This window comes from Neolamprologus brichardi, chromosome 11 (assembly GCF_056152115.1).
Source record: "Neolamprologus brichardi isolate AB-2024 chromosome 11, ASM5615211v1, whole genome shotgun sequence".
NCBI lineage: Eukaryota > Metazoa > Chordata > Actinopteri > Cichliformes > Cichlidae > Neolamprologus > Neolamprologus brichardi.
In genome coordinates, this window is record NC_142114.1 from 28,263,126 (window position 1) to 28,290,525 (window position 27,400).

At 39.8% G+C, this 27,400-nt stretch overlaps 1 protein-coding gene across 2 annotated transcripts in view; it reads left to right on the forward strand.

Moving 5' to 3' along the window:
• Nucleotides 1-499: 499 nt before the first annotated feature.
• syngap1b (synaptic Ras GTPase activating protein 1b) overlaps nt 500-27,400 on the forward strand; it is a 206,736-nt gene continuing 179,835 nt past the window's right edge. The window contains exon 1 of one of the 2 annotated variants that reach the window (XM_087848482.1): nt 500-905. In XM_087848482.1, coding sequence (XP_087704608.1) covers nt 884-905 — 22 coding nt within the window. In that variant the 5' untranslated portion in view covers nt 500-883. Of the gene's footprint in view, nt 906-14,999; nt 15,063-27,400 lie in introns of those variants that run through there. The other variant, XM_087848483.1, reaches the window with a different exon arrangement.

A 27,400-nucleotide genomic window follows, 5' to 3' on the forward strand; every position in this document is an offset into this window, starting at 1 on the left:
TTTCAACAGGTCTGCAGGAGTTTCAAGAGCCAAGACAGGTTTACAGAAAACTACATTAGCTTGTAGCACCTCTATTGTGTTTTTCTTTATGTATATGTTAAATACAAATAAAAAAAATAATGTAAAATAACCTGTAAGTTTGTACTCATGATAATAAGTAAGCGATTGTTAATCGTATCTATAGGATAGAGAATCAAAGTAGGCAATGTAAAAATAATAAGGAACACACACACACACACACACAGCCTACAGTAGCCGGAAGCAGTGGCTATAATGAATTAACACTCCTGCAACGTTATTATAATCCTCCTTTTCCACGAGGCGAGCACAAAATGTAAAATGCATAAGCTAAAGATAGCTTATAGATATTGGGAAACGTGCGCGCCCACACTCAGTAACACGCACACACATGCGCGCGTGCGCTCGTCCTCCACCCCCTTCTCCCCCCCCCCCCTCTATCTCTCTCTCTCTCTCACTCACTCACACACACTCACTCGTGTTCACCCTCACACCTCAGCAGCAGCGTGCAAATAAACGCACACACATACACACACGCACATGCACACACATGCACACACACACACGCGCGCACACACACACACACACATCTCTGCATCCTGTATTTTTTTTTATGCATCGGGAACCGGGGCTTTATAAGCGGTCGTGGATTATGATGCCAGTTTTTATAACAGCGGAATATTGGCTTCTTCTTCGACTCCAACTGTGAACAGCAGTAAATCCCGTGCACACGCGCGCGTGTGTGGTGTTTTTTTTATTTTATTTTAATTTTTCAGAATTATTTGTAATTTGGTTTCCACGTTACTTCTGAACGCCGAGAAACCGCCGAGCGAGACGCAAAGCCTACATTCAATGCAGTTGGAACATGTCCTATGTTCCCTTTCAAGGTAAGTCAGAGCTAATATTTTTGATATTTTTGACACCCACTGCATCTTTCTTTTCTGTCCTCCTCCCCGTTCCTCGCCATCCCCTCTCTCTCTTTCGCTGTCTCTCTCTTTCTGTCCCTCTCTTCCCCCTCTGTCACATGAAATAAGCATATCTAAAAGCACCATAGCCGACAGGTGCATAGAGATAGCCTAGAGTGCCTTGTAGATAGATACCCACACACGCACGCACAAACACACACGGATCCCGCGCAGTGTCTGTGGTGTGGAGCTGTGCATGCGGTAATTATAGTATTGTAATAAGGTATGCATGTGCACTAGTCTTCTCCTGCAAAAGCATCCCTCTGTTTGAGAGCACTCACACTGCGATCATGGCCAAAAAACGCTGTAATATTCCACTAATGATCCTGTGGTGTTGTAGAGTGTAAGGAGTTTATAGCGACACGATGCTAGTTGAGTGTGCAGCATCTCTACTGTTTATATATAATGGAGTTTATACTGCTCTGATCATACTTACAGGCTTATTATAAACATGAATTAGTGTAATGTGCTCATAGAAACTCTTAGGGTTGTATGAAGTATTGGATTGTGGTTTTATTACTTCATTTGCTTCTAATCTCATATATAATTTGCGAGATAGCCCCTTAGGGACTTGTCACTCTGATATTTCATGAAATATGTTTGATATTTTGTTGGTATCCTAAAAAGTCTGTATCTTGCTTTCCGTGTGCAAAAACTTTGGCCAACTGAATATGTAGATGACCAGAATAAGAGGCTACTTCATTGTTCTTGGTCTTTTATTCCCTCATATTCGAGTGTGAGTGGGTGAAAAGGCGCTTCAGTGTACGGTAAAGGCAGATTCCCTTGGTATCGTTGCACTGCAATTGTGACTAATGCTATATGTGAGCAGGCGTGCTGCAGTGAGCTGCCTCACATCTATCCAGTCGTAACGTTCAATTTGCAGTGTGTGTGTTTTTGTGTGTGTGATTAGAGGGTCTAATTTGGGAAAAGCACGGTCCCTTAAGTGTGATGGCTGAAGTCAGACCGGAGTGAAATGTAACGCCCAGCGCAAAGTTTGGAGAAGCCGTGAAGGACTGGGGGTGATTTGTGTGAGTACCTGTGATCAAAGAGGGTAAAACTGTAGCAGTGTGCGTATCTGTGCGAGAGAGACGGCAGTGTGTAGTCAGTGTGTGGGTTCAGGAGAGAGTGGAGGTGTGCTGCATGTGACTGTAAGGGTGAGAGCGAGTGATGGTGCATGTGTGGATGCAAGCACACACTCACCAACCTGTAACCCTTTGTAGGACAGAATGTGTGCTTCTAAAATGGAGACTAATCTCGACCCGAAATACCCAGCTGTCGGCTCCTGGACTTCACCGTGACCCCGAAGTCATCGTCTGAGCTGCGCGTGAAAAGAGAGACCAAGTGTAACTGTGGTTGATTTTGCTCTTTATTCCCTCAGAGCACAGCAGATAATGGCTAAAATGCCCACCTGTGCAAGTGCAGCTATAGATGTTGGTTGCATAATATTGGTGAGATGCTCTGCCACTGTGTTGTGTGTGTGTGTGTGTGTGTGTGTGAGAGAGAGAGCCCACTCTGGGAGTCATTGCCAGGAAATTGTGAGCACAGCGCTGCACCTACAGAACCTGCCAGCGACGGCACTGAGTACTCTTTCTCTGTGCATGACTAAAATATTTTAGTTTAACCGCTTATAGCAAATTGGATAAAAGTTTTCTGTCAGTCAATAAGAAATGTAACACAATTTTTTAAAATCGGTCATTTCTGTAATCGTGGATAGAATTTAATAGTGTTTGCAGGTTTCAGCTTTTGAATTATGAAACATATGCTGCCGTTCGTTCCTTTTATATCGTTGACTGTGTCCGGCAAATGAAGCAGTCTTAAGATGAAATGTTGGAAGTTTCCACATTTTATAGACCAACCAAATAAACTGTCAAATATATGTTGGTTTACCAACTCCGTGCAGATAAATACTCTGTCCCGCTTCCTCGTCTACCTATACATTAGCAGCTCCATGGCTACTCAAAGAGATTATGTAACACCGAGTGATATTTATTGCTGCACAGTGACTCAACATTCAAAGATAAAATATGTGGCAAGATGGCTGATATTAGCGTGACATGGGTTTGAGATGAGATTCAGATCAACATAAGGGGAGAAAGGGGCTTCAACAAGCTTGCAGATGTATCTGAGCCCATACTGACGAACGCGTTCATCTAATGTACCAAGCAAGCCATTTGCAGTCATGCCAAGTACCGGCTCACATGAACAGGCAGTTAGTGGGAGGCAGGCAGCAGCAGCAGCAGAGATGGACCTTCCTATCTTGGCTAAATCTTTCTCTTCCCTCATTCGCTCTCTTAAACTCACACCTTCTTTCAGTCTATCTCTTTCTCCTTCTTTTTCCTTTTCTCACTTTCTTCCATTGTGGTCGACCCCCCCTCATGCCGATCCGCCCACTCACTCTCACACACATAGTTTTCTACCTCCTCGCTGTCTCCTCTCTCTCCTTCTCTTAACCTTCTCCACAATGGATGTATCCCTGAGTGCTGATGGACTCCGTGGAAGCAAGAAGCCATCCACCGAGCCATCCCTGGCCTTGTCGATTTTACAGTAGTTTGATACAGCAGCTCCTGTCAAGCATGACCATAGTTAAAGAGACAGCACACCACCAATGCACTGCAGCACTCCTGTTCTCTGTCCTTCTCGTTCCCTCTCTTTCTCCCATGTGACATAAGGGACTGTCTTACACCCCTCCACTGCTCAGGCTGTGCCAAGAACCATCATCTGTTAGACTATTACAGTACTGCATGCACGAGATTCATGTAGCTCTGTGCACTAGATGGTCTGTCAAAGGAGACAGCCCTTTCATTCTCCAGTGGTGCGGCGAGTTTATTGAAGATGGATTCGTGGTGGCTTTTTCATGTGTTGTGTAAAATTAGCGGCAGGATCAACCAATGATGAATGCGCCGCTGAAGTGTTTTTAATCACATGTGTAGGATTGAATTCTCCATCTGGAGACCTGTTCACAGATCTTTAATGATCTGATTTTTTTTTTTATCTGATTTTCATTTTGAATCAAAGAATCCCACGTCCAAGTTCAGGGATGTTTTAAATCTGCCGGCCAAATCCCTGCTGAACGTGGCAAGTCAGCACTTTTAAATGTCAAAGCAGACTTCAAGTATCCCTGAAGCTTCTTGGTCAAAGACATGTTATAATGTCTGGATATTGACAACAAAAACACCAGTCCTGTCATTATTCTTGCCCAAAACTAGAAAGTTAATCAATAATCTTTATTGGTTTATTCACATAATATTTTATGTATTAGGATCCAGTCAATAAGGACATAATGTGTATCATACAAGTTGCTGACAAAGCTTGTTCAGGCATATATTATCTGGGATGCATTTCAATGTCTATAACACTCTGGTGTTCAATCAATAACTGACAACAGCAGCATAAAACACAGACCCCAAAACTAAATATCCATCAAGCACCAAATGAGGGTAGATTTGCCACAATATTGATGCAAGTAGTCATTTTTAAAAAGTAGATTCTGAGATTCTGCAAAGGATAAGGAATTTCATTAAATGATTAAGGATCAATTATTTTGTAAAACCTGTAGAGGTGCTTTTATGTTTGAGCCTTAAGTAACGCCAGTGTTGGGGAGTAACGGAATACATGTACCGCCGTTACGTATTTAAAATACAAAATATGAGTAACTGTATTCCGTTACAGTTACCGTTTAAAAAGGTGGTATTTAGAATACAGTTACTTTGTTGAAATAAATGGATTACACGGCAGTACTTTCCTGTTTCATATTGTGGCGGGTCAGGACTGTTTGGGTTTTGTTTGACAGCTACGTTCTGTTGTTCCAGGTGGCAGCGTTACGGTTGCCATGGTTACAGGGTGACGCTCTCTCTCTGCGTGTTTCCTGGGTGAGAGAGGCCTTTTTGTTGTTGTTGTGCTAAGCTAATAGGCAGAATGCTACAGGTATAGCTCTAAAGAATGTAGCATCATAGGCAGTGTAGTCCGTGCTGCAGGGAGAATGGACTGCCATACCCGTTATGTGTCTGTGAGCGAGGAGGGAGAAAAAGGAAAAGTACGAGCTGTCATCGAGCAAAAACGGGAGCTGGAAGCATGTAAATATAATAATAACCACTGCAGCCAAGAAGAGAGCCTGACGAGCCCAGTTGTAAGTAAGCTATTAAGACTCGACTGTACACCGTGTTCGTGTTTTCCTCCGAAACAAGAAGTTCCGTTGGAGCAGCCTTTCAACGCCTCTCTCTGTCTCTCGCTAGCAAAGTTGACCCAGACAACAAAGTAAAGCTAGTTTTCGGCTACGAGCCCGACACAGAACCCACCGTATTAGCCAGAGGTCCCTTTACTACGGTTCAGAGCCGCGAACCTTCAGTACCAGTAATAAATCACAGCAATAGTACATTGATGTAGTTGTAAACAGCATGATAATATATTAAGTAATCCAAAGTATTCAGAATACGTTACTCTCATTGAGTAATGTAACGGAATACGTTACAGAATACATTTTGGGGCATGTATTCTGTATTCTGTAATGGAATACATTTTAAAAGTAACGTTCCCAACACTGAGTACCTTTAATAGTACAAATAGTACAATTTTGAACTCAAATTTTGTTGCGTTCAGGTTTGAACTGATGCTCTATTGATTTCAACTCTTGTTCTGACGTCCTGTTCCATTTGCAACATAAATATATTATTGGGTACCAGGCCTTTTAGCTTGTGTGTTAAAAAGTTAATTGCGGGTACTGGATTTACACCACGAATTGTGACAATATGTATCCAATAATAATATAACAAGTCGACATACTGATAATTCAAGAATTGATTTGCTATTTTGTAGCAACTGTATCTTTTATCTTCTTTGGAGCCAAATGCATTCGGTGCCACAAAAGTACGGTGCATCATCTGCATATAGTTTGAGCCATTTATAGACTCATACAGGCAAAGAACTATTGCTTAGTCCAGTTGTTATTTTTTTGTGTTCAGCACATCTTCTTTATTTGTTTGCCTATTTGTTGCCCAGCACTGAACTAGCTTTAGTAAAGACTGTCTGGGACCTTATCTTATAAGAGCCTATAGTGCTTTAGTCATTCTTGGGAAAACAACATGAGCCTGCTGTAACTGAGTCTCTAGGAGCAGTGACTTTTTAGATTCAGCTGCACTTTGGGTGCATGGGTAATTTAATTCTGCTGCAAAGAACGAATGGAATGACTCAATGGGTTAGTGCAGGGGGAGAGAATGTCTTGGCTTTTGATTGATCTTGTCAGGATTCAGCAAAAAGGTCAGGATGAGCTGCTTCTTGTCTCTGGAGCCAATCAGAAGGCTGCCAATCTGGAATAATGATCTCCCTCTGGATATGGTTGGCTCATAATCTTGCAGGCATGATGTCATCCAATACCAAGGATCCATGTGATTCAGAACTGAGATTTTAGCCAAACACCCTAGGCAGCGTGCCAAGTTACTGTACATATGTCATTAGTATGAGTCATGTTGTGACCAATGGATGGACTAAATTCATGTTATTAGGTGATACTCATGACTTTCTCAGCGAGTGCTGCAACTTTATTTCACATTATATAATTACTGAGCTTTGATCATTTCAGCAAGGCTGGTCAGTGAGTTTTTTATCATTGTGTTTGCCTGTTCAAGTATCACTAATTTGAAAGTAAAAGTTTTCAAACTGGCATGACTTCACAAGGTGAACTTTTTATGAAACCTAATAAGAAAATCATAGTTTTAAATATTTTCTGCCAGGCCAAAAAGGCCCATCGTTTCTTTTGACATGCACATTCAAAGTGGTACATTTCAAGTACCTTTTATAAATTCCCCCTGAAATAGCTGGAGGGCCAGTAAAATAAGGGCTGATACCACAGGCTGTAAAATAATGGGCTGTGAAATAAATAAAAAAGAAAACATCTCGGTGCACTGAAGCCTGAAGCTGGATTAAACATCAGTGTCAGGCTATCAATCTCTGAATGAGGTATATAGTGCTCTCTGCTCAGTCTTGCATTCAGTGACTTCACCAGACTGAATAAGGCTATACTGCACTGCTGGGTGTTTAATTAGGGCTCCTGTCGAGCCATTTATTTCAGGTGTATTTCTGTTTTTATCTCATCATGTTTATATGTGTGTGTTTGTATAATTCTGTGTATGTGATTTTTTTTTTTACAGTATTTATTTGGTTGTAAATTCAAGGCAGAGGCGCTGCAGTCTCCTGTTTAGTAGCATGAAGCGGCTGTATTACTTATGGAAACCAAGTTACACAGTGAACTGAAAATTCTTTCAAATAAAGTTTAATTGTGAAACATTTGATTTGACTTAATTCCATATGTTTTATACTGCTGCGTGCTACCCCGCCTCTGCTCCAAGAAACTTTTTATAAAACAAATGTCTGCAAACAAACAAAGTAACTGAGCTTGTGCAGAGTTTTGACTTCTCAGCTAATTTAACCCAAACCATGATTTTGTTTTACAACCTGATACATCGAATGGTTTGTTACGTGGAACCATCTGGGAAGTTCCCCCTGAAAACATTTAGGAAAAACTTCACAGGTGAAATACTTCCATAAGCAGCTTTAACCAACCATAGGAAGTAGAGCACATTGAAGAGGGGAAAAAGCCTCACAAGCAGCCTGTGGGGCTAGCTCGGGTACACGCTTTAAGCTGGCAGGTCATCGTTCTCCCAGATCTCATGAGTCATGTGAAAATTCAGCTACCCTCAAGTAAAGTTTACCTAAACCTAACCGAGAGCTTTTGTTGACTAAACATAACTAAATATAAATAAAAACAGTTAAAGCGATCTAAAAATAATTAATATTTATTTTTAATTAATTTTTTGGGACACAAGCCTAAATGCCCTGGTTGAAAGTCTTCCGTTTTGTCCTGCTATGACCTTGTCCTCATCCTGTGACTGTGGTTTTTGTTTGTGTTTACACTGCTTCACAAGAGGTAGACGTGCTGCCAAAACCCCAGAGTTCTGGGTGGTGTTTGCCTTCTGCCTCCGCCAACTCCGCATCATCTGAAAGTGTAATTCGTCACTCCAAGTTGTTTCAGTAGTCTTTGGCAATTGACCTATTCTTTCATTTAGGATGTGTTGTAATTGAAAGTGCAATTTTGGGGGCATGAAGAGGTGCATTGTTTGAAAAAATGTAATTAATTAATTTTAGGTGATATTATTAACACAAATTGATTTAAATTGAAACATTTTAGTGACAGAATCTTTAAGAATAAGTAAGAGTGTGAAAATAGAGCGATGTCTGCTTCCAGGAGATTGTTATGTGTACTTTTTCTGAAATGGGGTGTATCTGTTTTTACATGTCTAATGTGAAATTTACACATGAAAGTAAAAGGGAGTAAGCAGAGTGGACACAACAGATTAAATACTAAGCTGCAACTAGTAATAATCCATAAATCCTTCATAAGTCACATGTCAAACAAAAGAAAAAACAGGTACTTTTGACTGTAGCTTCTAAAATGAAAAATATATATACAGTAAACTGCAGTACACACACAATTATGTGCATATTTTTGCACGTAAATTTCATTTCATTTCATTTAATCCTGAGCTAACACCTCCATAAATTCAGTTTAGTGGTTTACCCTACCACCTCACAGCTAGAAGACCCAGGATTGATCCTTGGCTCATTCTCTGCGCAGTTTGCATGTTTGTGTGGGTTTTCTCTTGTTTCCTCCTACATCACAAAGATGTGCAAGTCAGGGCGAGTGGAACTCTAAATGGCCCATAGGTATGAATGTGAGCGTGAGTGGATGTCTGCCTATCTGTGTTCAACCTGTGATGGGCTGGCGACCTGCCCGGTGTCCTGCTATCCGCCCAGTGCATGCTGGGATAGGCTGTAGCCCCAGGTGTGCCAGAAAAGGATTAAGTGGGCAGAGAAATTAAATGAATAAAAGAGTAACCTGAAGCATCATTCTCCACATTAAAATATGAAATAGAGTAGTAGAATATGTAGGTTTCTGTGATTCTCTCTTTATGGACTTGAACAGGCTGTAAATACATTTTAATGTAAATTATTTAGAGCTGATGCAGAATTAATTATTACATTAAGTATTTATAATGATGTATGAATATTATTATTTACTATTACTGTTCTGTTTTAACATAAATGCCAAACATTTTTAGTTGCTGAACTGTGATTGTCTGCTGCTTTTCAATACTGACCTGTGCATTTGCAGTTTTGCACACAATTTTTTTCATATACAAAAGTACAGTTTATTATAACAACACTCGTACATACTGAATATCTTACCATTACAATAGTATGCATAACTAATTGCACTTTATATTCTGACCACACTCCACAGTACTTGCTTTTTTAATTTTATTTATTTTCTATGCTTATGAATCTTTAAATTTTAGTTTAATTTGTTAATTTTATGCAATTTTAACACAAAATAGGAATCTGGGTGCTCAAGTTAACTACTGTGTTTTGCAGTGTAAACTTCTTGATTGATTCTTAATTCATAGTTCTAGTCTTGTGAGGACGTATGTCTGTCTTGGTGCAGTAATCTGAATTTTCTTTGGATGTTAACTTTCACCTTTTTACTGTTATTTTTCTAGACAAAAAACAAATAACAGAGAAAATCATCTGCTATGTAGTTTGAGTCCTAAACCCTTTTCTTTTACTTTGTATTACATTTAGGAAGGACTGATCTGCTTACTGTTTATTAATACTGCTTTACTGTTTATGGGTTATAATGTTAAAATGACATTTACATAAGTGACCTCTTGTGGTGAGTAAGTGAATGTAAAAAAAAAAAAAAATCAGCTGCTGTTGTTACTGTTGGATGTTTAGGTGGGATCACTGTGGTGAGGGAATTAACAAGAAGCTTGCTGCAGTTGAGAGACGTTTGTCTTTTTGTCCTTTTGTCAGAAATGCTTTCCAGCATGCAATAAACACTGTAATAATAGGATATATATGAACAGAAACCGTGATCTTATCTTTAACTTAAGTAGCTTTTAGTTCCTAAACAGTGACTGAAAAACAAACAAACAGAAAATTTGCTGAAATAAATGAATCAAACTCTAAAAAGAATGGGGACAAAGTATTGGACCTGAACCCCAGTCTTTGTTCTGTGTTTCAGTACTGACTTTACTCCCATTTCATTACACATAGATTTTTATCAAGGGCCCCTTTCATCCCATGTTAACCCATCGGAGTACCTTTTACTGCTCTTTAATACTGCTAAGCCCTTTGCTTTGGGAGTCATTGACAGTTTTCCTATTCTGTTGGTAACAACACAGTTTCTCTGTGAAGGCATAGCTGCATACTTTAGCTTGATCTGTAGTCCTGTTGTGAAGGGATTAGGTTGTTCCAGCCCACTGTCGTTTCCACAGGGTCAAAAACTGCTGCTTAGTTTGATTTCCTGGCAACTGAATATTATGCAGCAAGTGTTATTTAGTGTCTGTGCTGTGACATGCTGGGTTTAGGCAACAGTGATTGGAGTCTTCCAGTCCAATTTCATTGCACATGCATTCTTTTGAAGGACCCTTTGGTCTCCCATTTTAATGCACTGGGTTAGCAACATTTTTTTTAGTGTGCAGGGTTAATCTTAGCCTATTTAGGTGCTTATTGTTCAATAACCTAACCACCACCACCTTTATTACGAGTGGACTAGAGAAGTTTAATCTCACAGTACCAAAAATCACAGGGCAAGAGCATGGATTGGAATAAACTCTGAATATTATTAAAAATAATGCTAATGTACTTAATGTAAGTATCACTGTGTTATATTGCTTTCTACTTCTTTTATGCCATATTTTGGATGAAAATGTTTAATTTATACCACATACTGTTTATTTTATAGATACAGCGATTATTTTGCAGAATTTAAAATATAAATGTACTATGTTATGCTGTTTTCATACACTCAGTCATATATGAATAATTCAAAAAATCTCCAACTGCAACATTAAAGTTATAGTACATGCTTACAATTCTGAAAAAGGACATTATGTATTGACTGTTTTTATTTCAGCTACTTTAGGTTATTTTGATACTAAAACTTTTGCAGTCCTAGACATTTAAATACAGTCTGAGTTTAGTCCAATACAAAACAATGTGAAGGCTTTCCTGCAGTGCTGTTGTATCAGGGGCATAGGACTGCACATGAGCGTGGAAATCTCACATTTCTACGCCAATTTTATACGCTGTGTTAATATTTTGTTTCCTGGGGGTCTTGACAAAAATATTACCCAAAAGATTATAATTTATGATACATCAGTTTAATTTTCATGAGAAAATATCACAAACGAATGCGTCGAAGGAATTTAAAGTCTTGAATGTGGAGGCATCAGACTGTTTTTATTGATGGTAAACTAAAAAACGGTAAACAAGCACTCCACTTCCTGTCTGTCCTTTAGCCGTCCTAGCTTTATTTTCATAGTTAATCATTTCATATCATTTTGTAGCATAAATTCCAGCTGTTATATTTACGGCCTGGGAATAAACCTGTTCTCATCCCCTTGTTTTGTGCATTTTAACTCCAGAATTTCCGTAAGCTGTGTTTCCATTTGAACGCTTTTATAACCGATATTTTAAAGTAGATTATGTAGGTTCTGCATCCATTTTAGATGCAGATGAGAGCAATTTGTTATCTGCAAGTTTCACAAGAATGGTTACGTGCACTGTATTTGTCTGTGTACCCCTGCGCTTATGTCTCTCTTGTGTCACTGTGTGTAATATGTGTGCGGTAGTGTTTTACCTCCACTAAAAGGACCTGATAAAGGTTAGCAGTCTCACTCAACAGCTGATGGTAAATTTAGCCTCCTTTTCACACAGTCCCACACACGAGCCTTTCTCTGCTGTATCAGACCAAATCCAGGCATGTTCCTGCACTGAAGAGATGTGCCATTATTTAAAGTATTAATTATCAAAACCAGAGATGGTTATAATGTTTCGGGGAAAGATTTCCATTATGTGTAAAGGGCAAAAATCTGGATTGTTTGATGAGCGTTGGTCATCTAAAGAAGACAGGTGTATTTCTAGATGCAAACGAATGTAATGGAACAACTGTTGTTTGTGATTAACGACACTGTCAAACAGGTACCAATGGATGGTGATGAGAACGGCTCGCAGGATGCCAAAACCACACTTTTAATTTGGTGTTCTCGCTTAACTCTCATCTTTAAATTTGGAAATTGCGAGGCTCACTCAGGAGAATCTAATATTTGCTGGGCCCATTTAAGAACGGAGGGAAACAAATGCTTCAATCTAAGGAGCACTGCAGGAAAGAGGCCATTTTTGGCATTGTAATGTGTTTTTGTGATCCAGTCTAAATCTAACCCGGTGTCCCATTTCTTAAAATGATCTGAGGTCTTAAGATTGCTACCATAAGTAATCCTGTGGAAAACAGAAATGTATCACCTACTGTGCCCCTTTTAAGAGGTCTAAAGTTGCATCAGATGAGCTCCTCTGGTAATTTCTCCGTGCTGTATTTGCATGCACTGTGCTGTGGTAATCATATTACTGACATTTTCTAACTGCTCCCAGCTCGAGCACATGCTGACATTATTTGTGGGTGAAAGGTTGCTTTGCAGATACTACAATCCAAGTGGTTTGCCACAACGCTGTGACCTTGCAGTCCCGGAGCCAGACTTTATGTAACACATGCAGTGACACGGAACATGAACATATGACAGAGCTACTGTGCGCTAAGCTGGCTTCCCTTTTGCAGTTGAATATGTTTGGTGTTAAATAAAAGAATGCATGGATATTAACCGTCTTAAAACAAAATGTGCTGGTGTGCAGCCTCCTCTTGCCTACATAAATAGGGCACACATGTCCAATCTAACACATGTGGTTTACAGTTTAAAAAAAATATTTATATGTATATTTTTTTTTTGTGATCAACATTTTATTGATTTAAAACGGGGTTGGGGGGGGTACAGACATATACAGCACAACTGTAAACTGCAGTAGCAAAGCAAACATTAGTCACAAGGCACAGGGACAGCAAAGAAAAAACACAAAAACACAAAGTTAAAACCAATTATTGCCTTTTCCAGGAGATAACTCTGGATGAGAAGATTTTCCAAGCGTCAACAGTCGTGGGTCGAGCTTTATTTAATTTTGCTGTGGTATGTTCAAAACCAATAACACGGCTAGGACATCGTCTCCAGAATGATTCCATACAAATGTCAGAACCACGAACCGTTGCTTCGTAATGGTCTTCTTTGCGGATGTGAATCCAGCAAACAACATTTTGCATCGTATTTGTTTTAAGGAGATTTCAGAGGTATCATTAAGGAGACAAAGACCAGGATTGGGAACATAAAAAACTTCCAGTACCTCAGATAACACAGAGTTCACAAAGACCCAAAAATTGGATACAACAGGACAGTCCCAAAACATGTGCAAAAACGTGCCAGGTGATGAATCATTGCAGATGTGACAGCGATACGTAGCCTGTAGTTTCATCTGGAACCTCCTATAGGGTGTAATGTATGTTCTGTGTATGGTTTTGAAATGAATTAATTGATGCGCCAGGTTCTCAGATTAGACCACACTGTATCCCAGTCTATATTAACCTGTAGTTCTCCCAGTTCCCTGACCCAAATAGATTCAATGGGCAGGGACTTTATACCATGTTCGGCTAATTTGATATAATTTTTTTTTTGAAGCAGCAGACAAATCTATGCCACAGGGATGCTTGCTTCTAAAACCTATATTTCTACAGCTTACCCCATGGGTAATGGTAATAGACAAAAAGTAGCTTTTTGTCTCTTACAGGAGAGTCCAAAACAAAGAACTAGCAGTTCTAGAATTAAGCCGCTTGGCTAGCAGAATACACTAAGCAGTTCAGAGGGCCAGCTGTGTGGCCAACAACACAAGCCAGATGCTCAGACAGCTTGGCAGGTGGCCAGCGACGGACACAATGGGGCCAAGGACCCTCGGGTGGTTTGGAGGCCATTGATAGAGACTCAAGCGGAGCAGGACCGGCCAGTGCAGAGACCTCTGCTGAATATGGAGCAGGCTGGGGTTGCACAGGGCACAAAGCAGACTCTAATGACCCCTTGGACTCAGGCAGACAGAAACCCATTAGCTCTGGTTCAAGCTCTGGTGATGGGTGTCCCTCAAGCTCAGGTAAAGAGGGACCCAGTGGCTTGGTTCCTGAAGCAGGCGGTGAAGTGGAGGCTGGGGCAGCTCGGCTGAGCACCCAGGCTCCTGTGTCAGGTCGGTGCTCAGCTGATCTCACCACAGCTGGTTACACTGGAGGAGTCATGGATGGTGGGTTGAGGAGCACCGCTGAAGGTGAAGGAGTATTGGGGGCCGAGTCCTGATCCTTCGACCACATTCCTGCCAGGAAAGAGGCAAGTAATGAGTGATCAGGCTGAGGCAGTAAAGAGGAGGGACTCATCCACTGCTGTGGTGATGTTGAGGCTAGAGCGCTGAGGTCTGGCAATAAGTTCAGGAAACCACTTCTTATTACTGAGGGCTTTGGTGAGGGAGATGTGGCTGCAGAACAGCGTGGCTGCTGAGGCGAAGCTTGTGTGGAACGTTGCTGAGGTAGGGAATAGATGGCTGACTGTGAAGAGTTTCAGGTGGTTCTAAAACTCCTCAAAATTTTCAAAGGCAAAACAATTCTGGTTGGAGTCTACTGTCAAGACCTGCAGGATGCAGATCGTGTGGAGATGAATGAGCACCCAAATGCAAATGATGCAGGAGAACAGGAACTGGTTAACATAAGGCAAGCTATTTACTACAAAACAACAAAAAACTAAAATGCAACAAAAAACCTAAACTTGGAAATACTAAAACATGAAACCTGACAGACACAGATAGATAAACAGAGACTCCAATGTGGGATGAGCTGAGACTGAGACAATATATATAGAAGGAGAAGATTAGGGAAGTGGAAACACATGGGAACATAGCAGGAACAAATAAACATAATGAGACAGGGGACGCAAAACTGATCACAATGCACATGAGTAAGGCCTAACAAAATAAAACAAGAAGTAGCACGAACACCGAGACTCAGACAAGGACATGGGAGCTTGACTCTAATATGGGGATAAACAAACATGGAAACGCACAACAGACCGGGGAGACAAAGGATGAAACACAGAGGGAAGAATGTGGGAACAGGTAAGGGTGAGACAACACACAGAGGACAAGATAGAAATGGAAATGCTGAAGGAAACCAAATAACCTAAAATAAACCTGAATCACTAGAGATAAACATAATCAGAAATACAAAACACTGGGTCAAAGACCCGGAACCATGACAGATATAGGTGGATAATACTAAAGTATTGGTCCACACCTCTGAATCTTTGAATTTAGGTGTTTTCAGAGGGAGGTCCGGGCTTCTCTGCTTAGGTTTCCTCCCCCTGCTACCCAGCCCCAGATAAACAAAAGAAAAGGGATAGATGGAAGGTAGGGCTGCCACAAACGATTATTTTGATAGTCGACTAGTCACCAATTATTTTTGCGATTAGTCGACTAATCAGATCATCATCCATTGGACGTAAAACGTACAGCTTATTGCACCAGCAGCATCTGCTCTTATATAACTATCATTAGCTTACAGCTTTAAGTGTTTACGGTATGTGCTAACTAAAAATAAAGACAAGATGATAGTTATTAAATTATAATGAAATTTGCAGATTGTTTCGGTGAAGTTTAATAAACTCCTTGCTATCTAAAATATAACAGGACACCGGAGTAAATTCTCCAGCATCTCACACTTCTGATAATCAGCTGTCTGCTTGATGTTTATTCAGCTGTGTAAAAACTATAACTTTAATCTCAGCCAAACCGATTTACTCAGGAACAAATAAAATACTAAAAAAAAGCCAAACAATAACATCTGTAAGTTATCTAAGTGACTTATATATGTTTAACCCGAGTGGCGAAAGACGGTGGTGGGTTTGAAAACGATTTGCCGGGACAGGATCTAGTTAGCCTAGCCCCCGGCTAGCTATCGAGCTAGTGGGTAACAGACGTCTCCGAAAACATCGGAGCGCTTTTGAAAATATGTGGTGTCTTGATAAACTGAGCAGATATTTGAGGTTTACACAGCTACATTCTCGCCTAAAAATATGTTAAACGTTTATTTTGTGACCCAGAAAGAATAATAAGAGTAATATTAAAACTAACTAGCTGCCGCCATTGTTGGAAACTGAGCTGGGCTGCGCTATGAATTCTGGGACAGAGCTTCTTCTTCTTCGGGGTTTAACGGCAGCTGGCATCCTTGTACATGCAGTGCTGCCATCTTCTGTTTCAGTCCGTTATTACACTCTTAAATCCTACTACTTATTCCTGCGTCTTTTGTGATCTTACAAAGCTTCAAACGACGCGTAGACTATTAAATCAGTCGTCGACGATTTTGATAGTCGACGTAATCGTGACTAGTCGACTAATCATGGCAGCCCTAATGGAAGGACAGTCCCATTGACAGTGTAATATGAAATCTGGCACTGAGCCTTGCAGTCTGCCTTCACAAACACTTGGGACAGAGTTGGTCATTCTAAAGAGCTAGCTAAAATCAAACATGGTACTGTAATAGGATGTCACCGATATTCCACGATGAACTGTAAGTGGCATTATTGCAAAGAGCAGGCATTCAGGAGCAACAGTTAATAAAGTGACAGGCCATATAAGGTTACAGCACAGGTTGCTGAGTGAGGTGCGTAGTGCATAAAAAATGTTGCTGACTCAGTAAATGCACACTAGGAGCTTCATTTCATGGTTTTCCATGATTGAGCAGCTCATGTAGCCATAAAGTGTGAATGTCTCAGTACTTTGTCCATATATTGTTTAATAAATGCACTGTTTTATGAATGCACCTATCCTTCATCTTAACATGAATGGACAGACTGATACGTAGATGAGAAGATATGTTAGGCTCTGTCTATGCATCTCCTTAATGCTTTGACAGATGGATAAAAACATATATTTTGATCGTGGGCCGTAAATAAAAGATGGATGAGCTATTTATATATCTCCTTAATGGGTGGGCCAGTCACAAGGAAACTTTGCACGAACATCGTCACACATGCAGCGATTATTAACATCTGTATGGTTTTTGAAATCGTTATAAATCCCAATCCCTTTCATTTTTGTATTCATTATCCCCTTACAAACGCAGGGGGATTATGCATTTCTATTTTTAATGCATTTCTTTCTCGTCTCACGTGACTGGGTTCTTTCTGTTTAATGTAACTTAACGGTCAGTGAACTTTATATCTGCGGTGGAATTTTGTTGGTCACCACTAGATACGGAATGAAGGATGGGTCTTTACTACTTATAAATAATTTTAGCTTGAGGCATTTCTGTAATTGTTTCACTTTTAAGACCAAGAAGCTATGTGGTGACAATATCCATATGCCTTTTCATGTAGGCCATCAATATATGGGTAGATATTAACGCAGTGTATTTATCCATCTGCTTGTATCATCTGCAGTTAAATAGATATTGAAATGGATGGATGATGTATTTAGTAGGGGTGCAACAATACTCATATCGATATTGAACCATTTGATACAGTGCTTTCGGTTTGGTACGCATATGTATGAACAATACAAAATTTTTAATTTATTTTATCAACTTTCCTTCTGACCATGCTGTCTGTGTTGAGCGCTCAGTGGATCTGCGCTCGACAGTGCAGCCTAGGCGGAGTAGTCGAACGCAGATTCATTGAGCGCAGGACAAGCTAGCAAGACAGAAGTTAAGCTCTCCTTGCAACATGGCAAATTGAACCTCCCCCACCCTCATTCAGATCTGGCGTTTGGAACTATTTTGGTCTTCATGTGACGTATGACCCTGAAGGTAAGCACGTCATGGACTAAAGTAAAACAGTATGCTGGATGTGCCAGCAATGCTCAATTACATTGGTGGGAAGTGTGTTAGCAGTTAGCTCGTTAACGTGTTGGCTGTCCACGCACGGGGGCTATCCGCGGTAGCTCGTTAACGGAGATTTGCCGTGTTGTGGCGTTAACGTCATTTCAGATTAACGCTGACAGCACTAGTTGGAACACAACGAATATGACTGCACATTTACTCCGACAGCATCCTAGTGCAAAGACAAGTGGAAGCAGACAAAAACAACAAGCAGCATGCTACAAACTTTACCCGAGTCATTTAGACAGCCGTTAGCACATGATTCTCCTTATGGGGACCTGATATGTTTAATATGCTGCTGAGAACAGTGTTGCCAACTCCTCAGTAAGGAAAATCGCTATTGGTTGTCCTAAAAGTCGCTAGAAGTCGCTAAATGACGTCATCACCTAATTTGCATAATTGGTCATGCTAATGTAATTGTAACCTACGCTGCTGGAGAGAGAAATAACATCGTGGACGAGACATAAAGTGAGCAAAAACGTCCTAAATGCATTTAGAATTTATTTAGAACTACAAATTAAATTTCTTCTAGCAATTATTGTTTTTTGTAATGTCTTTCACGTCTTTTTTTAGCGACTTTTAGAAAAAAAAGTCGCTAGGGGGTCTGAAAACTCGCTAAATATAGCGACAAAGTCGCTAAGTTGGCAACACTGGCTGAGAATATAGCCCAGAAGAAGCGTATAGTATAGCTTTTATTTTGGAAAGAGACATTTCTCTGTAATAAACTCTCTTTTCTAAAGATGAGTTTTCTCGATCAGATATATATATTTTTTTTATTACTTTGTTGTTTCAGCAACATTAAATTTAAAAACTGTACTTTTGAGTTAAAATATATATTTATAATTTTAATAAATGACAGATTAAAAAGGCATGAACATTTTTTTTGTATCGAAAAAATATCGAACCGTGACACCAAAGTATCGAACCGAACCGTGAATTTTGTGTATCGTTGCACCCCTAGTATTTAGGTTGACGGACCATATCATGTGCATCAATAGAGTGTAGATTCATACATTAAAGTATATATGAATATTCAAAGGAGACTGTATATAAGACACTGAGAAAGTACTTGATTTTATGTCATTATCTTTGTGCATTAGGGCAGCGTTTTACAATTAACTTAGCTAAATGGAGATACAAGCTGAGCTTATACTTTCTGCCGACTGGTCACAAGTTTCAAGTTTGTTTTAGGCAACAGTGTCTGTTGGTTGGATTTGGTGCTCAACAGCAGAAACACACACGTGCTAAATTACTTTGTTTTCATGTTGCGAAAAGACTCTTAATTATGACTCAGGAAAAAAATTAAGATTGCTAAATATTGGCAGTATACCATCTTTTGGTAGAGTAACAAACTAACCTGAAGCACATTTTTCCTGTAAAGGAGAATCTTAGACTCTTTGCATATAGATGTTGTTGTGTGTCAAACTGTGGTGCCTCCCAAGTGATGTACTGCAGTGCTAATGCATTGTTTAGTCAGCACTTTACACCTGAGCGTATGCAGCTGCGGACATGTGAGGTTTTATTAACTACCCTTTGCTTCAAGGACCGAGGGAGGTCTAAAGCATAACGCTAGATTTTAACTGTAAAATTCCGAATAGGAATTTTAAAGATGCAAATAACTGGAAGAAAATTGCGGTGAAATTTGTATGTTTTAGATGTTTTAGATGGACATGACTGCAGATGGTGTAAAGAAAGGTTAAAGAAAATAAAGAAGAAAGAGAAAACAGGTTTGGTGTGCATTGATCTCAAAGTGGACGTCAAATTTGTGTCCAGCTCTCATTCGCTTGTCTGTTCTCATCAGCGGTGTCTGCAGGCCACTGTCGCTTTTGCTCGCGGAATCTATCACAGAAAGAAAGCATCTGATATGATAAGAGGACTCTATTATCTGACTGGTTTAATCGAGGACGAGGTATGTGTCTGATCTTTCAAGTGATGTCATCACCTCACCCACAGAATCAACTCGCAGAGCGGAGAGCAGACATGGAGATAATGTACTGTAGAGAAACAGGAAGAGCTGACTTGCATAATATGAATGCCAAGCTGTCCCCTAAAGACAGAGCATGCACTTCATACAAATGCAGCATAAACTTCCAGCGTATGCTCAGTTTCTGTTTGTCTTGTAATGCAAAGGGAAAGCAGGAAATCGCAAAACAATGAATGAGTCAGTAAACACATTTATGGAGATCCTGACTCTGCTGGGACTAAGTTTGAAAATTTATATCTTGCAATTTTATGAATGAGTTCTTGGAACATTTATGTTTCTAGGGGAGGTGTGCCGAGCATATCCCACCTGTTCTTTTGAAGCAACCCTTCTGATTTTCATTCATGTCGTTTCCCCATTTAGGGACTGTTTGAACTGCTGGGGTTTAGCAGCTTTGCCAGTTGATGACTGTTGTTGTGGGATGAGGAGATAATATGTCACTTACAGGACTTTTATTGTATTTTTTTAGCAGGCTTGCAGATGTGAACAAGCAAAACTTTAGGTCACAAGCACACTTCTTGGTCCCTCCAGGGAGAAGAGAATGTTGCATGCTTACTTAACCTGCCATGACTTTGGAGTAAAGATGTGACTTAATGGCATCTGGCAGGAATGGCTGCTGCGCATTGGAAGCCCGCTGCTTATGTCTGGCTTGCAGGGAAGCCGGATGGGCCTCCATTTGGAGTTAAATGTCGGTTTATATTAGTAGCAAAGCGGCACGACTATAGCGTCTAACTCTCGCGGAGCTGACAGTGACATCACTTCAAAGAGTCTGACATTACCATTAACATTAAATGGGACGAGTGAATGAGTTCACAGTGACACGTGTCTTTGTCTACATAGCTGATGTCACCTCCATACTGACCTGAACATGTATAAAAGCACCATCGCTCCGTCTCACACCCACATGTAGCTCTGTTTAAATCGAGCTAACAATGTCAGGCTAGGCGAAATATATCAGCTGCAGTACACGTTTTTTTCATTCATTACATGAGAGGTAATTTTAATGCAGTCTGGTGTTTATATGCACTGAATTATTTAAAATAAAACAGTGTGACATCCACTAAGGTGATGAATATATTATGGATGTTTCTTCCTCCGGCAGCTATCTTATCTCTTTGGCAACTATTTTTTTTGCACGATCCCCAACCCAGAGAACCAGTTCAGCCTAGACGCTGTACCACTTCTGGAAAGCATGGTAGCATACGTCCAAAGGCATTTACATACACTCAGAAAGGCAGAAATGCGCAGCCAAAGTAACCTTATGCTCTTCATTTTATGTGTTCTTTTTACCTTGGAAGTCAGATGTCGATGCTGGGAGTGATCGCATACACGTTGACTATGTTCTAGCTGAAAAAAGATTCTTATTTTGCTCCCTAACAATTTTCTGTAGAGTCATTCAGGAGAATGGAGAATAACCTACAGTTTTGTTATATTAGTGAAGTATACTTTAGAATTAAACAACCTCAGCTGTGTATGTAAAGTATAAAAACATGCATGAGATAGAACTCCTTGTATGCGAGTATCTTGAGTTCCCTAAAGGTCAGTGTTGGGGAGTAACGGAATACATGTACCGCCGTTACGTATTTAAAATACAAAATATGAGTAACTGTATTCCGTTACAGTTACCGTTTAAAAAGGTGGTATTTAGAATACAGTTACTTTGTTGAAATAAATGGATTACATGGCGGTACTTCCCTGTTTCATATTGTGGCGGGTCAGGACTGTTTGGGTTTTGTTTGACAGCTACGTTCTGTTGTTCCAGGCGGCAGCGTTACGGTTGCCATGGTTACAGGGTGCCGCTCTCTCTCTGCGTGTTTCCTGGGTGAGAGAGGCCTTTTTGTTGTTGTTGTGCTAAGCTAACAGGCAGAATGCTACAGGTATAGCTCTAAAGAATGTAGCATCATGGGCAGTGTAGTCCGTGCTGCAGGGAGAATGGACTGCCATACCCGTTATGTGTCTGTGAACGAGGGAGGGAGAAAAAGAAAAAGTACGAGCTGTCATCGAGCAAAAACGGGAGCTGGAAGCATGTAAATATAATAATAACCACTGCAGCCAAGAAGAGTGCCTGACAAGCCCAGTTGTAAGTAAGCTATTAAGACTCGACTGTACACCGTGTTTGTGTTTTCCTCCAAAAACAATAAGTCCTGTTGGAGCAGCCTTTCAACGCCTCTCTCTGTCTCTTGCTAGCAAAGTTGACCCAGACAACAAAGTAAAGCTAGTTTTCAGCTACGAGCCCGACACAGAACCCACCGTATTAGTCAGAGGTCCCTTTACTACGGTTCGGAGCCGCGAACCTTCAGTAACAGTAATAAATCACAGCAATAGTACATTCATGTAGTTGTAAACAGCATGATAATATATTAAGTAATCCAAAGTATTCAGAATATGTTACTCTTATTGAGTAACGTAACGGAATACGTTTTGGGACATGTATTCTGTATTCTGTATGGAATACATTTTAAAAGTAACCTTCCCAACACTGCTAAAGGTAACCAAACTGAAGATGAAAAAGAAACTTATAAATGGTCTCAGATCAGACTCAAAGCTGTTGGAGGTGTGTTTGTGTCATATGGAGCATTTTTATTCTGTTTGGGTTTCTTTGTATAACAGTTTACATAAAGATTTGCTCTGTTTAAGCTGATTAATAAGTAACAGATAAAGTACAGACATGGTTCCATTCATGTTCTGTACATGTTTAGCTAGCTCTCCTTCCAGAGACCCAAATATGGACACTACAGAGTCACACTTACCTGCAGTCCTTCTGCAAGGCAAAAGAATGTCACCTCTGAGTCAGTGATGGTGTGGGTAGTTGGAATGCTGTTTAGCTGAAAGAACCAGAAAGGGAATGACTACTGCTTGTAACATCTGAGGTAACATGCCTGCCAGTAGCAATTTTCTCCTACTCAGATTAGTTCTGTCTTTTTTACAGCAGGGGCAAAGCAAAAAGAGCAACAACAGCACAAACACAAACAAGAGTTGGCTACATTTGCTTCACATATTTTTGACACTGTCCACAAGTGGCAGCGGATAACAAAGCAGTAGCATTCTGGGATTTTAATAAGAGAGATATGCAGTGAAACATGCAGTATCACAGCTTAATAAATACAAATAGGTTAACAAATAAAATTAAAAAATAATATTAAAATTGAAAAACTGGAATTCACAGTTAGTAGCTGGTATTTGTATCACATTTTTCTTTAATATAGTATTGCAACTTATTACTGTACTGAATTCCTTAATCACGTTACAGTTATGGTGTTACTTCTGTTACAAAGGCTACAATTAAAGGAGAAAGAAAAGAAAAACATTGTTTTGTACAACTTCTGGGTAGATGTGTGGAATTACTTGTAGAATATTGCATGGAAATACAAGAAATGAAATGCGGGTGGTAAAATGGCATTTTTACCGGTGGCCCGACACACTTTTGAGCGCACCGGCCGAACACAAGTACTGACAGCCGCCCATTCGTTCATTTTTATTACTGACACTGGATTGCCCAATTAAATGTCTTAGTGCGACCGGCCCCTCCCCTATCTTTGCTGTGCGCTCACACAGCTTGTAGAAAAAAGGTTTAATGTGGAAGAAGTGTCGAAAAGGTAGAGCTGAAAAGCTGAGAGAAAACAATAAAAACTAAAAATAAATGCAGCGAAATGTGTCAAATTAACCCACATATTAGCTGTTGGTGCTGCTGCACCATGAACAGCAGTGCCAGCAACAACTAGTAACCTCACAGGAGTCTGCTGCTGGCACCAGCTGTGGAGAAGTGAGGAAGAGTCAGAGGACGATGGAGTTGCATAATCAGGAAGGGCGAGATTAAAGGATTCAGGTAAAATGCATGGCTAATTTTGCTATGGGCCAGTGCTAATAGCTAAAGTGTAGGTTTACATTTTTTTTTTTTTGCATGCAACAGTTGACAAGTAGCATAATTGACTAATTAATGCAATCCAATTACTAATTGAAAAAAATAATGAGAAATATGCAGCAGCACCATCTGGCAAATATGTAAAAATTGGTAATAAAATTTAGCTTGTCCCAAAGCTATTTCTTCTTAATTTGTATCTAGAGCAACACAACTGGGGGGGTCATCATTCATACTAGAAAGAACTGTTTGGGGACAATTTATGAACAGAATTTGGGCGTAAGAGAAAGTCAGAGTGAATAATTTTTGTGGCTCACGTAGTGTTTGTGTTTGTTTTGAATTGACGTAAGAAATTTAATGTCATCATGGGTGTTTGTTTTTTCGCTACTTTACCTTTTTCTCTAAAACTGAAAAAACAAGTTTTTTGAAGGGTACGACGTCACATGTTCTGTGAAACAAATCAAGTGGACCAAAGTGCAGCCAAAATGGAGATTGAGTAGCTGTTAGGTAAACTAATAAAGGCACTTAAATTACTCATTGAGTCCAAAACAGCTGAAAGATGAGAAAAATACAGAAAGAAGAAAACAACTATGAAGGCTCAAGAACATTGAGGTGCTATAATGACAACCTGATAAAGACTGAGGGACAAAATGTGCACAAAACAACAGCTAAGGATTAGACGAATAAACAAAGATCACAAACAGCATGACATAAAATTATGATATATTAAAAAAGGAGTAATTTGCCATTCTTTTAAAAAAAAAAATCTGTTGGTTTTCTTTTGTTTGTTGGGCTTGTTAGCACAAGAAATAAATACAAACAATGAGGAGAAAACGCTAGAGAGACAAAAAAAAGATGTGATCCAAATGATAGCGTGATTACATTCAGCTAAATTATTCAAAAACAAAGATCTTGCATTTCACATGATACATTGCTATATTAAAGAATACATGGACATAACTATAAAGCTACTGACAGGTGAACAATGCTCATTGCAGTGCAGACATCTCAGTGTTACTTTAACACACACAGCCACCTAAATGTTGTAGTTGTCCAAACAACCGACTAGGGCTGCCACAAACGATTATTTTGATAGTCGACTAGTCACCGATTATTTTTGCGATTAGTCGACTAATCAGATCATCATCCATTGGACGTACAGCTTATTGCACCAGCAGCATCTGCTCTTATATAACTATCATTAGCTTACAGCTTTAAGTGTTTAAGGTATGTGCTAACTAAAAATAAAGACAAGATGATAGTTTATTAAATTTTAATGAAATTTGCAGATTGTTTCGGTGAAGTTTAATAAACTCCTTGCTATCTAAAATATAACAGGACACCGGAGTAAATTCTCGAGCATCTCACACTTCTGATAATCAGCTGTCTGCTTGACGTTTATTCAGCTGTGTAAAAACTATAACTTTAATCTCAGCCAAACCGATTTACTCAGGAACAAATAAAATACTGAAAAAGCCAAACAATAACATTTTAAGTTATCTAAGTGACTTATATATCATGTTTAACCTGAGTAGCGAAAGACTGCGGTGGGTTTGAGAACGATTTGCCCAGAGTCCGGTGTTCTCACGGCTCTAGTGAGCCTAGCCCCCGGCTAGCTATCGAGCTAGTGGGTAACAGACGTCTCCGAAAACGTCGGAGCACTTTTGAAAATATGTGGTGTCTTGATAAACTGAGCAGATATTTGAGGTTTACACAGCTACATTCTCGCCTGAACATATGTTAAACGTTTATTTTGTGACCCAGAAAGAATAATAAGAGTAATATTAAAACTAACTAGCTGCCACCATTGTTGTAAACTGAGCTGGGCTGCGCTTCTTCTTCTTCGGGGTTTAACGGCAGCTGGCATCCTTGTACATGCAGTGCTGCCATCTTCTGTTTCAGTCCATTATTACACTCTTAAATCCTACTACTTATTCCTGCATCTTTTGGAATCTTACAAAGCTTCAAACGACGCGTCGACTATTAAATTAGTCGTCGACGATTTTGATAGTCGACGTAATCGTGGCAGCCCTACAACCGACATCCCAACAAACCCCGGCAATGGTGTTCCCTGATGGTAGCGGCCTTCTGCAACACCAACACCATTAAAAACTGGTCAGCACGAGGGCATGAACATCAAACCCAGAAGTTTGATGTTCATGCCTTCTCAGACTGTGGAGTTATTATACATAATATTGATACACATCTAACTATCCCAACAATAGTTTTGGTTAAAATAACCCTGCAGACCGAAAAATGACAATTCACTGTGGCAGATATTTTACTATTGCCATAACTCTCTGTGTCACTGCCAAAGAAAATGCAAGCAGCTTTGTCAAAATGGCATTAATTGATGCCAACTGAAGGAGATTATCCTGATCATAAAACATATGAAATTTCTTCTTCCTTTAGTTATGCTGTTTTGAACTACACCTCCCAACACTGACTTATAACATCAAAACAATAGTGAGTTTTAAATTAGTGTTTTAAAAGCTGAATCATCTGGACAAATACTCGCAGACATAAACGGACCAGCAAATTGTTTAATCCTCAGCGTGCACACGTTTCTGAGAACAATAAACAGAAATAAATAATTTTGCAATAAAACAAACACGGGGCTCTTTTTGCAAGATTGCCTGTGATTATGCAAATAACTCGTGCTGTTTTCTAATTTAAAAAAATAAAAGGTGGCGAATCACAGTTATTAAATCCAGTTCTTTGTATTCTTCAACGGCAAAGAAAGACACGGCTCAAAGTGGTCGAACTCAAAAAATGATCTTTAATTATTACTTATTCAAAGGTGGCTGCAGAGCACCTTCTTTCTTCAGCTTCATCAGCTGTTGTGAGCTCAACATTGTGTTCTGGCAGCTCAACTTCTGCTCTTTACTCATTCGTAACTGTGTGTGTGTGTGTATGCGGGTGCATGCATGAATACCCTTGTGTTTGCAAATAGCAGAGTATCTAATGGGCTTTTTATTGTGTACCTGTGACTGTATGCTCCTTTATGTAATGTTGTGTGTGTATGTAAGTGAACGTTCTTTTATTTTATTTTATTTTTTGGCAGAAAATTGGAACACCTGCCTTTTTTGTACAGTAAACATACCAGACTAATCATGTGACTCTTTATTCATGTCCTCTGCTACAGTAAAACCAGCCTAACCCTGGTAGAGTGACGTTGGGGATGAATCAGTGATGCTGGAGCTCAGTATCGTGAAGTGTTCCTAATATTTTGAAGTGTGCATGTGTGTCTTTGTGTGTGAGGATTTGATGCAACAGATACTTGGTGAAAAGTGAGCTGTGAAGAATGAAGGAATATGTTATCCCTGCTGACAGATGTATGTGAGAAAACATATTTTTGTGCCATACACCAATGGCTTGAAAGGCCTCGTAGTTAATGGAGTTTGCGAGCATGTGCACTGATGAACTTTTATGGGAAGTGACAGTACAGTGACTGTATGTCATGTAGTCATAAATATCTAAGGACTGTGTAGTAGAGGTTGTCTAAGCTGCTTCCAAGTCACTTAGGTGCCCGTTACTGCAGATTTAAGTCTGCTGCTGTACTCAACCTCTGTTGCATCTTCTTATGGTTCTCCCACCCCTGGTTTAGTAGACACACTTTTTCTTTGCCATCATTTCCTTAGTGCTTGCTTTAAAAATTTCAGGCTCTGGGCTTGGCACAGTGTCTCAAGCTATGTTTGATTGTTATTGGTGCTATATGTAGGTTGAGTTAGACTGAATAA